The sequence below is a fragment of the Triticum dicoccoides genome, chromosome 3B, assembly GCF_002162155.2.
Source record: "Triticum dicoccoides isolate Atlit2015 ecotype Zavitan chromosome 3B, WEW_v2.0, whole genome shotgun sequence".
Classification (NCBI taxonomy): domain Eukaryota; kingdom Viridiplantae; phylum Streptophyta; class Magnoliopsida; order Poales; family Poaceae; genus Triticum; species Triticum dicoccoides.
The window spans coordinates 504,453,619-504,467,810 of NC_041385.1; the positions used below are offsets into that span (position 1 = coordinate 504,453,619).

The 14,192-nt window shown below is 44.6% G+C and overlaps 1 protein-coding gene across 6 annotated transcripts; it reads left to right on the plus strand.

The window, feature by feature from the left end:
- The first annotated feature begins 1,332 nt into the window (after nucleotides 1-1,332).
- Nucleotides 1,333-5,246, plus strand: LOC119276769. 6 transcript variants are annotated; one of them, XR_005136803.1, is made up of 7 exons: nucleotides 1,333-1,896; nucleotides 1,985-2,087; nucleotides 2,170-2,301; nucleotides 2,925-3,129; nucleotides 3,738-3,881; nucleotides 4,375-4,581; nucleotides 4,759-5,246. XR_005136803.1 is itself a non-coding variant. In XM_037557918.1 (3 exons), exons 1-3 carry the CDS (start codon nucleotides 1,562-1,564, stop codon nucleotides 2,227-2,229), a joined length of 498 nt encoding a protein of 165 aa, XP_037413815.1. In that variant the 5' UTR covers nucleotides 1,333-1,561; the 3' UTR covers nucleotides 2,230-2,912. The 6 variants fall into 6 exon arrangements, 1 of the variants encoding a protein (XP_037413815.1); XR_005136805.1 differs by having other exon boundaries at nucleotides 4,375-4,423; XR_005136802.1 differs by having other exon boundaries at nucleotides 4,375-5,246.
- Nucleotides 5,247-14,192: the final 8,946 nt, after the last annotated feature.

Consider the following 14,192-nt stretch of genomic DNA (forward strand, 5'->3'; position numbering starts at 1 on the left):
ATTTACCAAAAAACTCCGACGCTCTTCTCCTCGAAATCTCCACGCGCTTTCTTCGATCTGCCGCCCCGCGTAGTATCCGCCTCGATCTTGCTCGGATCTCCTCCCAATCTCTCGCGCTGAAGAGACCCCCGATGAGGCCCACTCTAGGGGGATCGGCCCCTCCTCCCGGCTTTGCCGCCGGCGCCGTCGCCGCCATCACACGTGCTCTCTCGCCACCGCCGCCAGATCGCCTTCGTGATCGCGGGAGCCCCTGGGGGGTCTTTTATAAGAAGTCAAGTTTTTTGGCCCACCTGGTTGCTAATAGACCGAAGCATGGTTAATAGTATCCAGGAAGTACATGATGGGAGGAACCCAGTCTCCTTGGAGTTTAGCGCTTCCTGGCCGTCGGATCTGGTCCTTGATGTGATTTGGGCCGTTCGATCTTGTTCTGGAGTGAGCCACACCTTCGGATAAAAACGCGTTACTGTGGATTGAAACAGTGTGCGCCATGGGCTGCCATCGCACGCGTAATTCCCGGATCCCGCCGAGGGCATAAGTGGCAATTCGCGTCCTGGTTTGTGTCGTGTCGGCGGCTGGTTCGTTCCTGGCGGGAGAGAGATTCCCGGATCCCGCCGAGGGCATAAGTGGTAATTCGCGTCCTGGTCTGTCACATGTCAGCGGCTGGTTCGTTCCTGGCGGGAGAGAGGTAAATATCTCCTGCCACCGCCGTGATTCCAGTGGCGCACCGAGGGCGTTATCGTCTTTTCACGCTTGGCCTGTTGCGTGCTCGTCGCTGGTTGGCTCTTCGGTGTCGATGAGGTGAGGGCGCCGGCTGCCTTAGGCCCCTCCCAATGCTCCACCTTGTACAGGTGCTAAGCCTTTCACGTAGACAAAAAAATCTGACGTGGTAAGTTATTTAAGAGGAGATAGATGAGTGTGGTGACCCCAGGAAGAAACAATGCTAAGCGCGTGAACCTAGGCAAAACATTTAAAGGAAGGAAGCCCACCAATACATGAAGAGTTTTAGTTGCTAAATCATTAAATGAAGCAAGCTATTTAAAGGAAGGAAGCCCACCTATGCATTGGGGAGTATAGTTGCTAAGATATTTAATATGCTTAGTACCTCATCTAAGGTCTTGTACAATGGAAGGTGCTTAAAGAAAAACCAGACTTTTTTTAAGCACGGGTGCTTATTTGTACCGGATAGACGCTTAATTAAGTGTCTCTCCTGTAGAAATAGGCATCAGTGCTTTAGAAAAATCCAGTTTATTTTTCTAAGCATCTCGTTAAGCACCTCCTATTGTATTGTATAAGGCCTAAGCACCCATGCAGCCTCGTTGGTGAGAACCCTAGCCGCCTCTTCCCCGTCGCATTCCTCTCTCAGTCTCTCTGCCGCTCGCCCCGCGGTCGCCATCGAGGGCTTGCCTCCCGCGTCGCCGCTTTCCCGTCGAGCTCGCGCGTCACGTCGGAGAATGCCAGGCAGAGCGATAGGAGGCCAAGCAGAGCGCTAGGCCGTGTGCGTCGTTTCCATCGACTGTGCATTGGGCGACTCCGACACCTCCGTCTCATCCATCCCAACCCGATGAGGAGGCCGAGCCGCCACCTGCTGCCGGCCTTCGGGCCGTCTTGCTCGACCACGCCCAGGGCGCGCCGCCGGCGAGGCCTCCTGCTCCGACCCCGCAGAGGGCGCACAAACGACCGGGGCAGAGGAGGAAACCCAGGCGGAGCACGCCATCTCCGTCGACCGGAGGAGCACCAGGTATTTAACTCAAGTAGGCAAGGCCGTGAGAGGGAGATAGAAGGAGAAGCAGAGGCAGAAGCAAGAGGAAGGAGAACCTCGAGGTGCTGCGGCGCTCGGGCATTGGTCGACTACGCCGCCCCTTCGCTCTCGCGCCGCCAGGGCCCTCTTGCTCTCAGGTTCCTCTCTCTCCCTCCCTCCCCCCGCCCCCTCTCTCCTGTGCATCTCCATCAATGGCCACTGTCTGATTTGTTGTTGATTTGGTAGGACAAGCTTGGCTGATTTCCTGGTCCTGCTACGATTGGTTCTGGATCTGACCGCACACCTCCCGTCTGTCGCCGCCGTTTGCTCGCTCGCCGCCATCAGAAAGGTTTGTTCTTCCTTCCTTCTTTCTCCTTCCAGATGTCCTGTTCTTCGTACCTCATGCGTGTTTGTTGGTTTCGGCTGCACAGGGTGGTTGTGAGGGTTTGGTGCCAGGGTCATTGCTGGGTCCGTGGCTGTTGTTCCTTTAGATTTGGCCGTCCTTCCTCCTGCATCTCCGACGAAGGTGCTCTTGTTCATGGCCCACTCTGAGAGGTTGATTGGTTAGTTTGCTGTACCTGCCAACTGTGAAATCCAGGAGGATTTGTGATTCCTGTTGTCATTTGGTTTGTCATTATTTGCCATTTGCATGTGTGGTCAGATCCAAGTGTATTTGATTGGTCTGTATACGATATGTAAGGTTGATGATTGTCCTATACATGTTTGGTTTAGTACTGTGAGCTGTGCAGATAGTAAGTTTAGGACTGAACATGTAGAGATGGGGGTACTGCATGAGTTTAGGACCGAACATGTAGAGATGGGGGTACTGTGTAAACATTAAATCCCATTAGGCAATTCAAATCTTGGCGAATACGACAACCCAGTTTTAGGAGCTATTGTTCTCAGCTTCTTCCAAGTTGAATTCAATTAAAAAGTGGATGTCATGTGTCTCTAATTACCACCAGAAAATGTTTTCTTTGCAATGCCATTGTTGTAGGGTTCTGACTCTAACCGGTTCTCCCAAAATTTGTTCTAAGCATATTAAAAGGTTTTCTTATTACTATATCTTGATCATGGTTATATTCTTTAATAGCCACCATAGTACTGATTGGTGATTGGTTTTTGGAACATATGTTGCCAATCAAAAAATTTGGAATACAATTGATGTATGAAGATCTATTTGCAGATTGCCTTAACGCAGAAGGAGAGTCTCACTGCCACTGCTGGAGCACATAAACCACCCTTTTGTCTCAGTTTCGATTTGAAAACCACTCATACTGTCCCAAATATGTCTCCGAATATGGAAGCTATATATCACCAAGTACAATTCCGAGTTTCCAGTGCAAGCATAAAGACCTCAGTTTGTGTATTCCATCCTGTACAGATAACTGGTTAGTACATGCAGAATCACCCCAACTCCCTTGTTCCATACTCTCTAGAAATTCAGTTTACAATATGTTGATTTGCATCTTGTTTCTGCTACCTGGCACTGTACGGTTTATATGTTGTGGACTCGGTCTTCTGTAGCGATTGTAAAGATTGTTGCTAGCTCCTTTGATTTGTGTGCTGCTCAACGGTGCGAAGTACCATATAATTTCATTTCAAGTCAGACACATTTTCTTCTACCATCAAAAGATTCATGTAAATAAGCTTTGAAAACCTGACTGCTATTCAGTCGTTGCAAGTAATATTTTCGATATGACAGACATAATTAGCATTCAGCAAAACAAGCTTGGCAAGATTTACGGCACTAAGCCCACCAAGTGTCACTGAAATGCTTCTACAAATGACACATTATACAGACTGCTAAGTTAGAAGTTGTTTGTTACATATAGATGCATGTTCCTTGATGTCAACTGAGTGCTGGGTACTCTCCCGCAAAAAAGGCGCTACTGCATATAATTGTGTTCTCATTTCAGTTTCATGTAATATTTTTTGGTTTGGGTACTGTCACTGTGAAATTGCCAATTCTAAACTTGTATTTCTTCCTCTACTGTAGGAGATTTATACTGTCATTTGATTAGCCCCTGGTGTGGAATCAGAAGGTCACACATTTGTTTTTGAGTTGAATGGCTGCCCAGCTGTGTACGTATGCACCAGAACAGAGCAGGGGAATGAAGGGGACACCCAGGGAGTTATCATGGTGAGTTATATGTGCTTTAACAACCCTTCTTGTTACTTGATTCTTTGATCAACTCTGATGTTTAGTGTTCTGCATTAGTCATATGAACCTCTCCTTATAGTATTCCGTCGAGGCCTTTCCGAGAGGTTGGATAGGTTTAAGGGTTTAAATTTTAACCCTGGTCTGTACACCAATGAATGCCAATGTTTGTGCATATATTTGAATAGATTACTGTCCAGTAGATGAATCGGTGAAGTGAGAGCATGTAGTAATGGTAGGGTAGGTATGATTTTATTTCAAGTTTTGTGTGAAACATCCTAGCAATTACTTATGTGGTTATATAATGATATATTTAGGATGGGCCTTCAGGTGTTGAGACCAGAAAAAATAGAAACTGAAATTTTATTTGTATTAATTCCCTTGTTTCCATTTTTTGGAATTTCTTGCTTTTTTAATTGGTGTTATGCTTTCAAGGTCCATAATCCTTGTGATGTTTTCTTCTATTGATTTACAGGTCCTTGCAGTTGTCATTCACATGACTGTGCCATTCACGTTTGTACAGGGTGAACTCTGTTATGTTCGTCTATTTACTCGGTGGTTACTAGAGAATATATTGCATGTGCCCTGTCTTGGTTGATAGTGTATCTTGCTCTTGCTTTCTTACGGTCGAGGAGATGGATAGATATAGATTCTAGGCATGTCCTTGGTCCTTGCAAAAGAGGTTTTTTTTTGCTGCCTTCATTGCTTTATTTGGTACCTTGCTCTTTCCACTGTCGATCAGGAGACAAATTTGGCATCAACCCCTGTCCTTGCTCTTTGCAGAGGAGGATTTTGTTCTTTTCTTCGATGGATGTACATTTTGCTCATCTGCTGACCATTATGTCTTTCCAACCTGCAGTATTTCTCGGTTCGCTATACAGGGATGGAACTTGCAGAACACATTAATTTACCGGTAGATGGCGTGTGTGTTGAACTCGTGTGTGGATGCGCAACGGGGCAAGTCTGTGTGATGTAAGGTGTGGACAGAAGAGCGACAATAACTACGGGGTTGGTCAAAGATTGAAAGAAATCTCGTATGTGTCTTCGGCTTCGACACTGTGTCTTCGGCTTCGACACTACGCATAGGAAGTCGTTGCTGATAATCCAATCTTTGAAAAGGTTAGTTCAAGGTTCATAACGCAGGTTCATGTGGCGCATGAAATGTTGAAGTCAAGACGATCAGGTGGATCTATCAAAAAAATATGCTTCTGTGGAACTACATAGGTTCTTTGTTGCCGCTGTGGCTTGATTTTGTTGTATGAAAAGTACATTGTCTGTATCAAATTTGATGTGGATTGACGAACGGTTCTACTGACAAAATCCCTTATGGTTACTTTGCATTTGCTACATGTGACTGCCTTGCCTTCTGCCATGACTTTGACAAATGATCCTATACGAAGTAGCAACAATATTGCTGTTTGTTTAAACGCTGGGACAAAACGTTCAGCCAGGCACCACGTTTCCGATCTACTCCCTCAGTCCCATAATGTAAGACGTTTTTTGACACTATACTAATGTAAAAAAGCGTCTTACATTATGGGACGGAGGGAGTAGTAGCCAACATCGGACGCAGACAAGCAGCACTCAGGTGCCTAGGAAACACTCCACTGCCAGAACAATTTCGCTGAATGAATTCTTATCGATGATTATACAGCGCACTCGTAAGTATAGTATACAACAGTGCATACCTGTTGGCCATAAATGCTGCACCGGACGAGGTAGTATGATAGTACAGAGGCTCATTTAATCAAAAGCGATCACAATTGCGTCTTGGATACTTTCTCCCTCTTAATCAAAATAGCACCAAACCTGTGCTACGATGTAATGGCAGCACACCGACTTGGGGGATACAAGAGGATCAATTTGAGAGAAAGAGCAAAGAAGGGGAAAAGTAGCTTCAGCTACAGTCTGGTTCATCATCGATGTCTCTCTCCCTCGACTGAACCTGTAGGCTCCGCCTCTCTTCTGGGTGAAGGCTATTATTCGAGAAGGGTCTGACTAGGATACATCTAAACGTGACATAGTCATGTCACATCTAAGTTGATGTCCACTCTATTTGTTGTCTATTTTTTTGTCCTAATTTTTTTATTTTTTGTTGCTGCATTATATAGTTGTAGGAGTTTAGACGTGACATCCTTAGAAAACATCTAGATGTGAATTAGACAAACTGATTCGAGAAATGATTCGTTGTTTCAAAATTTTACAAAAATAATATGACTTAGCTGTAGCTGATTGGGATTAATTAGTCACGGCGAAACCAGTTGGATTCCAATTAGCTTTGACTAAGCCGATTAGGATCCAGTCAGCGTTGGCAAAGCCGATTGCCCAGTCGGCTTGAAGCATATTACCCAATCGGTGTTAGTGAATCCAAATAGCACTTGCTGAAACCAATTAGTGGCTATCGGCTTTGGCAAACTCGACAACTGCATGTGCCCATATTTTCATTATATTTTCCACTGTAATTTGACCCTGCAACCCTTTCCCGCCATCGTCTTTCCCGCCCTAATGTTTCTGTCATTTTTCCCACAACCCTTTCCCTCCATTTGTTCCTACCATTATTCCCCACCCTTTCCCTCCATTTTTGCCATTTTCCCGTCATTCTTTCTCGCCATTTTCTTTCCCTCCATTCTTTCTTGCCATCTTTTTCCCCGCCATTTTCTTTCCTGCCATCTTCTCTGCTGAACCTATAAAACCCCCTTCACACTAAGGCGGGAAAGCAGTCCAGTCTAGTCTCGTTAAGATGTCTGGTTTTCCTTTGGATCGAAGTTTTCACCCTAGTATGTCCCAACGTCTTCTGTGGTTAGCCGGCAATTTCAAGATAGACAATAGGATAGTTCCATGGGAGGAACTCCTCATTAGTGACACCCTACTGAAATAACTTTGCTTTCCATCCTCCGTGGGGTGACTGTCATGAATTTGGCCTTGTCCGTGCAAGTGATCCTCAGGAAAGACCGCCACCTCCACCTGATGCACATGAGTCGTCTCTCAAGACTCCCGAATCATATCCAGATGAATTGGCCAAGCACCTAAAGAATGCAGAAAAGAGAGCCAAGAAGGCTGAGAAAGAACAAGCTAGAGAAGAAGAAAATCGTCGTCTTATCAAACTAGACGTCGAAAAGAAAAAGGCTGAAGGAAAATCAAAAAGGCCCTCAAAGCACAAACATGATCCCAGCTCTGCTTTGGAGAAAAAGAGCGCACCGAAGAGAAGACCAGCTAAACCAGTTGCTAGAAATGATGAAAGTGATTCCTCCAATCAAGATGATCCTCCACTCACAAGAGAAGAAGTTGATGCAACTCTTTCCGAGCAAGTGAACATCTCTGCATCCACCATCCTGCCTGATCTTCGAGCAACTGCAGTTCCAATAGCACCTCCGAAGAAGATCTCCTTGAAGAGGAAAACGCCCCGTACCACTGTCCCTATGGTAGATCATGTGAATACCACCCCTCATCCCGAGGCAATTGATATGCAAGACTTGGTTGTCGAAGCTCCAGTCAACACATCCAAGCCTTGGGAGAAAATTCCAAAGCCGAAGGTGAAGGAAATCACAGCTCTTCCTCCGAGCAAAATGCTCCAAGAGCTGATGTTGTGAAAGAAAAGGCTTCTAAATTTGCTCCAAAGTTGACTCAACCATTGGCTTCAATGCCTCCAACCGAGCAAAATCCAGTTCAGACTGCTCCTGTTGAACACACCAACAATGACTCTGACGCACCACATTACTTTAATCAAGTATTCATTATGGAGCAGCTTGACAGATTTGTGGAGAACCTGCTTGATGGAGAAGTGGCATCTTTGCCCATACCCTCTGAAGTGATTACTCAAGCATCTGATCTTGTTCGAGACATGAGATATGATTATGTTGAGATTAATGACCTCATCGCCCATCTCAATGAGCTTGACACCCGTATGAAGGCTACGGAATCCAAGTTTGTCATCAAGCAACTTGAAGGGTCATATGTGGATGTCAATCGAGCCTTGACTATCCTTCAAAACAAAAGATTAGGATTTCATTCTGACCAAGATCAAATTGTTCGCATGGTCTTCCTCGATCATCAAGCCCAAGTCACTAGCTACAATGATCTTGTCAAAGGGAACATTGATCAGCCAAAGCAAAAGAAGAAGAAAACTGCAACGAAGAATGCTCCTCCTTGTCCTATGAAAGAAAAGTCTCCCAATGTTGTGCCATAGAAGGAAAACTCTCCTGAACAAGCAATTCCTTTGCCAATTCATGCACCGGTTGCAGATGCTCCTACTTCGCCAAGGCCTACTAAAACAATGTCTATGGCCTCCCTTGTTCATGTAGCAAACCCGTCTCATCCAGATGTATTAGAAGACGGTGAGATTCCACAGTCTGGGCACCAAGCTTCACCTTCCCATGTCGAACCAAATGAATCGGTTCTTCCCTCTGCTCTTAAACCATCTGCCAAAGAACAACCTCCTCAGACCACAGTGCCTCATAAAGTGTCTGCTCCCTCTCCATTGCGTATTTCTCTCGACGTTGCGAAAAGAAATTCTGATGTTGATCCTTCTGCAGCAAAGTCAGTTTCTGCTCATCACTCAGATTCGGTAATTTATGGCGATGAAGTGATCTCGGTTGAAGATGAGCTCAAATATCCACATCCTCGTGAGCAACTGTCGTTATTCTCTATCGGCGTTAGCGTCAAAGGGCTACTTTTCAATCAGCACGCATCCTCAGTTCTTTCAAGAGTCTCCATACATCAAGCCTTGAACTTCTAAATCACCTTGGTTTTGGACTCAAGAACATGCTATATATTATTCTCGGATCCTATATGACAGCCGCAAGATTTTTCCTCATGAGTTCCCGGATATTGCTGCTATGAAGAGCATTCGTTGCTTTACTCAAGTGCTCCAAGATATCGAAGATTTTGGTCTCACTAATGTCTTTGCATATCAGCATCCATGGAACAGAGAGATTATCATTCAATTCTATGCCACTGTACATCTCTGGTGATGAGCCCGATAGCACCAAATGGATCATGGAATGGATGACCAAAGGAAAACACATAAAATGCACTGCAATGGACTTTGTCTCTCATTTTCATTTCCCTCGGTTCGAGCACGGCAAGACTGGAATTCGAGTTCACAACATTGATGCAATCTCCAATGAAGAATTCCGTTACACAATGGATCAAGAGAAGATTCATGACTATGATGGTCCTCCCTTTCCCGAGCACTTGACTTTTGATAATCAAACTCTTTATCATATGCTCACCTATACCATCTGTCCTCTGGCTGGGATGAATTCTGACAATGCTATATCTGATGTTCTTCGAAACACCATCCATGCCATCTCCCAAGGATATATCTTCGATGTCAAAGACATGTTTCTGCGCATCCTGATGGATTCTTCTCAACATTCGAAGACCATCAAAGTCTTTGGGCCTTGGATTCAGAAAGTGGTTGATTATGCGATGAAAACCGAATATTTGGCCAAAGTCAGTCACAGAAGCCTCATTCCTCCTCTGCATGATACGCTGCATGTCATGGAAGATTTTTCTTCAGCCAAAATACTAGTGACAAGCATTCATATTATCATAATACATTCAATGGGCCACGCCTACCTCAGCGTGATCGACAACCGAATACTCAACCTCCTTCACACCTTAAAGCGAATTTGCGAACTCAACAGCTGCTGTTGAAGCATATCACTAAGGATCGCCGAGAAAAGAACATATGGCTGCTGAATTGAATGCCATCCACAACCGTACATAAGTTGTGCACATGATAACCACTGAAAACAAGAAGTGTCTCTGGAAATTGCTTCGGAAGTTCTTCTCCAAGAAACAATTGAGCAACTCACATCTTAAAGAGCTTTATGAGTATATTGATCAAGGGTTCTCTGCTGAAGATTTTCAAGATCATATCACTCCGCTTCTGCCAGCTCGTGAGCCAACAACAAATTTACTTTGATTTCAACTACGCAAGTTGCTGGATGAATCAAAAGCCACCTCGCCTACTGAGAAGCCAGCTGAAGCAAATGTTCTGACTCGCAAGAATCTTCACGCCGACCCTAATATGCCTTCATCCTCACAACCACAAGCCAGTCTTGAAGGAACTTCTGCTGCTGCTGACGATGAAGATGTACCGGCCACTTCCAAATCAGAAACATCATCTCATAGTTCTTCTAGCGATGCCTCAGAGCAAATCAAGTTCACCTCTTTTGCACTCATGTTCTTAATCACCTTTTTAACACTAGTTGACAAAAGGGGGGAGAATTACATTGAGTTTTGATAGATTTGCTCTGATGGATTTGATCTCAGTGTTTATTTGTCTGGTTTCTGAGCTCTTTGTCTAAAAGACTATTTGTGCTACTAAGTGTGCTCTGATGTAAAACTACTTCTGTGCTGTAATGTTAATAACCCCACCCTCCACACTATTTCTCTCGAAGCATTTGTTTTGCAGGTGGAATTATTTATCAAAAGTTATGAATGATTGCACCATATACTTGATGGATTACATATCATCAGTGTGAATCATTACCTCGAATGATTGAAAAATCCTCCACATACTTAAATGAATTGCAAGGAATTTCATTTCACATCTTTAATCCTACATACATCAAGGGGGAGTATATTTCATCATCAAGTCAAGTAACACAAGTTCACTCTTGTTCAGTTTACATTTCACTTATCTATCTTCACTTTGATGATTATATGTTTTGTCAACAACCATCCAAAAAGGGGAAGATTGTTGGTGCAATGATAGCCCCCTTATGTTTTGGAGTTTGTTGACATAAATAGTATGGGACTTATGTGTTTGCTAGTGCACACAAAGTAACAGGTCCCTGAGATGTTGAGGAGTTTGATGAAAACAACAAAGATAATCTCCTTGTGTTACAGCGAAGGTTATCACCGAAGATGATGCCAACAAGAGTGACCCCTAAAAATTGCTAAAGTTCAAGCAATTGGTTCAGTGTCTGTCCGAAGAAAATGACCACGTCTGAGAAGAATCAAGACGAAGTTAAGAAATAACATTTTTTTTCGTTATTCTTCTTCTTTCATTGAGTCATAGGACCACCGTACTACTAAGAGGGGTGTAGCATTCAAAACTTGGTTTGTCTTATGCTAAACCCAAATCCTATGAAAGTTGTGAGAGAGATCTCTTTGTGTTCCGAGCAAATACTTGCCAACAAGAGACTGTGATATTCTTCGTTGCGAGAGATTTGTCTCGGACCGAGGAGTTAGCATTACTTGTTCCTCAAGTAATGTTACCGTTGCTCCAAAAATCTGACCGTTGCAAGCATGTCGGCTGACCATTGGCTAGACATCGTGTCCAAAACGGTCATTTCCCATCTGGGAAGGCTGCGGCTATAAATAGCCACCTCGTGCCAACTTTGTCCGGTGGTGTCACAGCCCTAGATCAACCCTTGTTTATCCTTGCTTGATCATCATGTTGCATCATGTTTAAATTTTTATCTAAACTTGAAATGGGGATGACAATACCTAGCACCAAATGAAATTCAAATAGGTTCAAATAAAATATTCTTCAATGACCCAAAATGCCCTTTGGAAATGTTCATGATTTCTGATAAAGGTGAAAACCTCTGCCAAAAATGATGAACATATTTCTAGGTCATTCCTGGATTTTTGAATTAAATCATAAAGTATTTGAATTTGGGCATTTAAATGCTATAAATATTTTAAATGCTCAAATAATTCTGAAACTAAATGAGGGTTGTTGGAAATAATTTCACAAGTGCCCACAATTATTTTCAGCAATTTACCAAATGGTTTAGTATTTTTACTAAATCAAAACAAAATAGAAAGAATTAGAAAAGAGAGAGAGAGAAGGACTCACCTGGCGCTTACTTGCGGCCCAGCCCCGCAAGCAGCCGACATGCCAGTCGTCTTCCACCTCCTGCCAGTGGGCAGGGGGCATGTGCTCGCACGCGCGTGCACACGTGCGCCACGTCCTGCTTGCCGCCTCCTCCCAGGCGCGCATAGATGGCGCCACCTCTCTCTCTCTCTCTCTCTCTCTCTCTCGCACACCTGAGCACCACCGTCGCCGCCGCTCACCGCTGCCGCACCCTGAGCCACCTCCTCGCCTCCCCGACGTATCCACTGATACGTCTCCAACATATCTATAATCCTATATACCTAAGAAGTTCACCCCCACTGTGATATTTATCTTAACATGCGAGCTATCCACGTCAGCACCTCTCCCTACATGATGGCAGTTCGTGTGTTCCCTCAGCGGAAAAAACGAACCTCTCTCTTCCTTGCAAGCTAGAGCCCATCGAGCTCTCCTCCCCTACTAAAATCAATTCCGTGCAGCCGCTGGGATCCCAACTTTCCGTGAGTGCGTTCCTCCTTCATGACCGTTCATGCATCAATGTGTTTCCAGCCGTGCTCCCCATTCCCAAGATTCGTTCCAGATTTCGCACAACGGCTGGGATCTCAAGTCTCCGTGAGTGCGTTCCTCTGGCTCCCCATCCCCTCAAAGACTAGATAAATCCCCGCGCGTTGCTTTGGAAATTCATAGCAATGTATTAGATCAATTTACATGTAGTGAATAAGAGTAGTTCGACTAACACTATAATATGTTAAAGATAAAAATCGATGAGGGATTTAATTCATTTCAATTTCTGCATAGTATGAATGTTTTCCGAATTAGGGGGCATTTTTTGGGTCATGTTAGGTAGTATCCTAGGTAATGACTAATGTGGTTTATTGATTAGGGTAGAAGCAATATGAAACAAAAAGTGCTGCGAACCACTTAAATAGAGATATTTTTTCCATCCATACCACCGGTATCAGCCATAAGTAGCCAACTGCAAAAATTTGCTTGGGAGGCAAAGCATGTTCAATTTCTGATAATTGTTGTCACCGTGGATTACTCGCGGTCACATATTCCTTTTTTTGCGGGTGACATATTACAATATTAGGCAGGTTCAAACTCTACCAAATAGCAATGACTAATAGCTAACTCATATAACATTCTAGGGAAGGGAGTAATATATAAATCTTACTACTTCCTAAGAAATTTCTTAGGTTGTTGAGGCATTCTGCAAGCATCTAATTAGCAAGCAGTCTTGTTGGTTGAAAAAATAAAATTGTACAACAGAATGCACCGGCTGCTAATTTTTTAAAACAAAACACGGGAGGTCAGTGTAATTAAGCACATGCACAAGCTTGATGTAAAAAAAGCACATGCACAATCTTTGTTTGATTTTTCTCCATTGACAGACCTGCATGTAGCATGCATATGGAATATAATGTCTAAAAAAAAGAGGAAAACAGCATATGAAGGATCCATATGTGCTGCACATAGATGGATATTGATGGAGAAGAAACATCTGCTGCCATGGTGGAGGGAGGCCAAAGGGGCAATATCGATAGGGTTTAGCCTACAACATCATGAAGGAAATATGCCCTAGAGGCAATAATAAAGTTATTATTTATTTCCTTATATCATGATAAATGTTTATTATTCATGCTAGAATTGTATTAACCGGAAACATAATACATGTGTGAATATATAGACAAACAGAGTGTCACTAGTATGCCTCTACTTGACTAGCTTGTTAATCAAAGATGGTTATGTTTCCTGTAACGCCCCGGATTCGTTGCGCCAGGTGTCTGCCAGTTATTCGCCGTCTTTGCCATGTCATTTGCTTGCGTGTTGCACTTTGCCATGTCATCATATGCATTTCATATCGTGTCATCATGTGCATCTCATTTTGCATACATGTTTGTTTCATGCATCCGAGCATTTTCCCCGTTGTCTGTTTTGCAATCTGGCACTCCTATGTCATCCGGCGTCCCCCTTTTGTCTTTCTTTGTGAGCGGGTATTAAACTTTCTCGGAATAGCCCGAGGTTTGCCAAGCGGCCTTGGTATAGCACCGGTAGACCGCCTGTCAAGTTTCGTGCCATTTGGAGGTCGTTTGATACTCCAACGGTTAACCGGGTAACCGTAAAGCCCTCTTTTGTTGCAGCCCAACACCCCTTCTAAAGTGGCCCAAAACCCATCTAAGTCTCTTCCATGCTCTCGGTCGTTCGATCACGATCGCGTGGCCGAAAACCGCTCCTCATTTGGACTCTCCTAGCTCCCTCTACCTATAAATATGCCCCCCTCTTCCAAATTCGCGGATGAAACCCTCCAAACCCTAGCCCCGCTCCTCCCCGCGCCGCCGGACGCGTCCTCCCCGCGTGCCGGACATGTCCGCCGCCGCACTCCTCCAATTGCGGCGCGCCACGTGTCCTCCGCGCCCCACATCACCGCCGGGCTCGCGGAGCCCATCTCCGGCCCGCTCCGGGCCACGGCGGGCCCGATC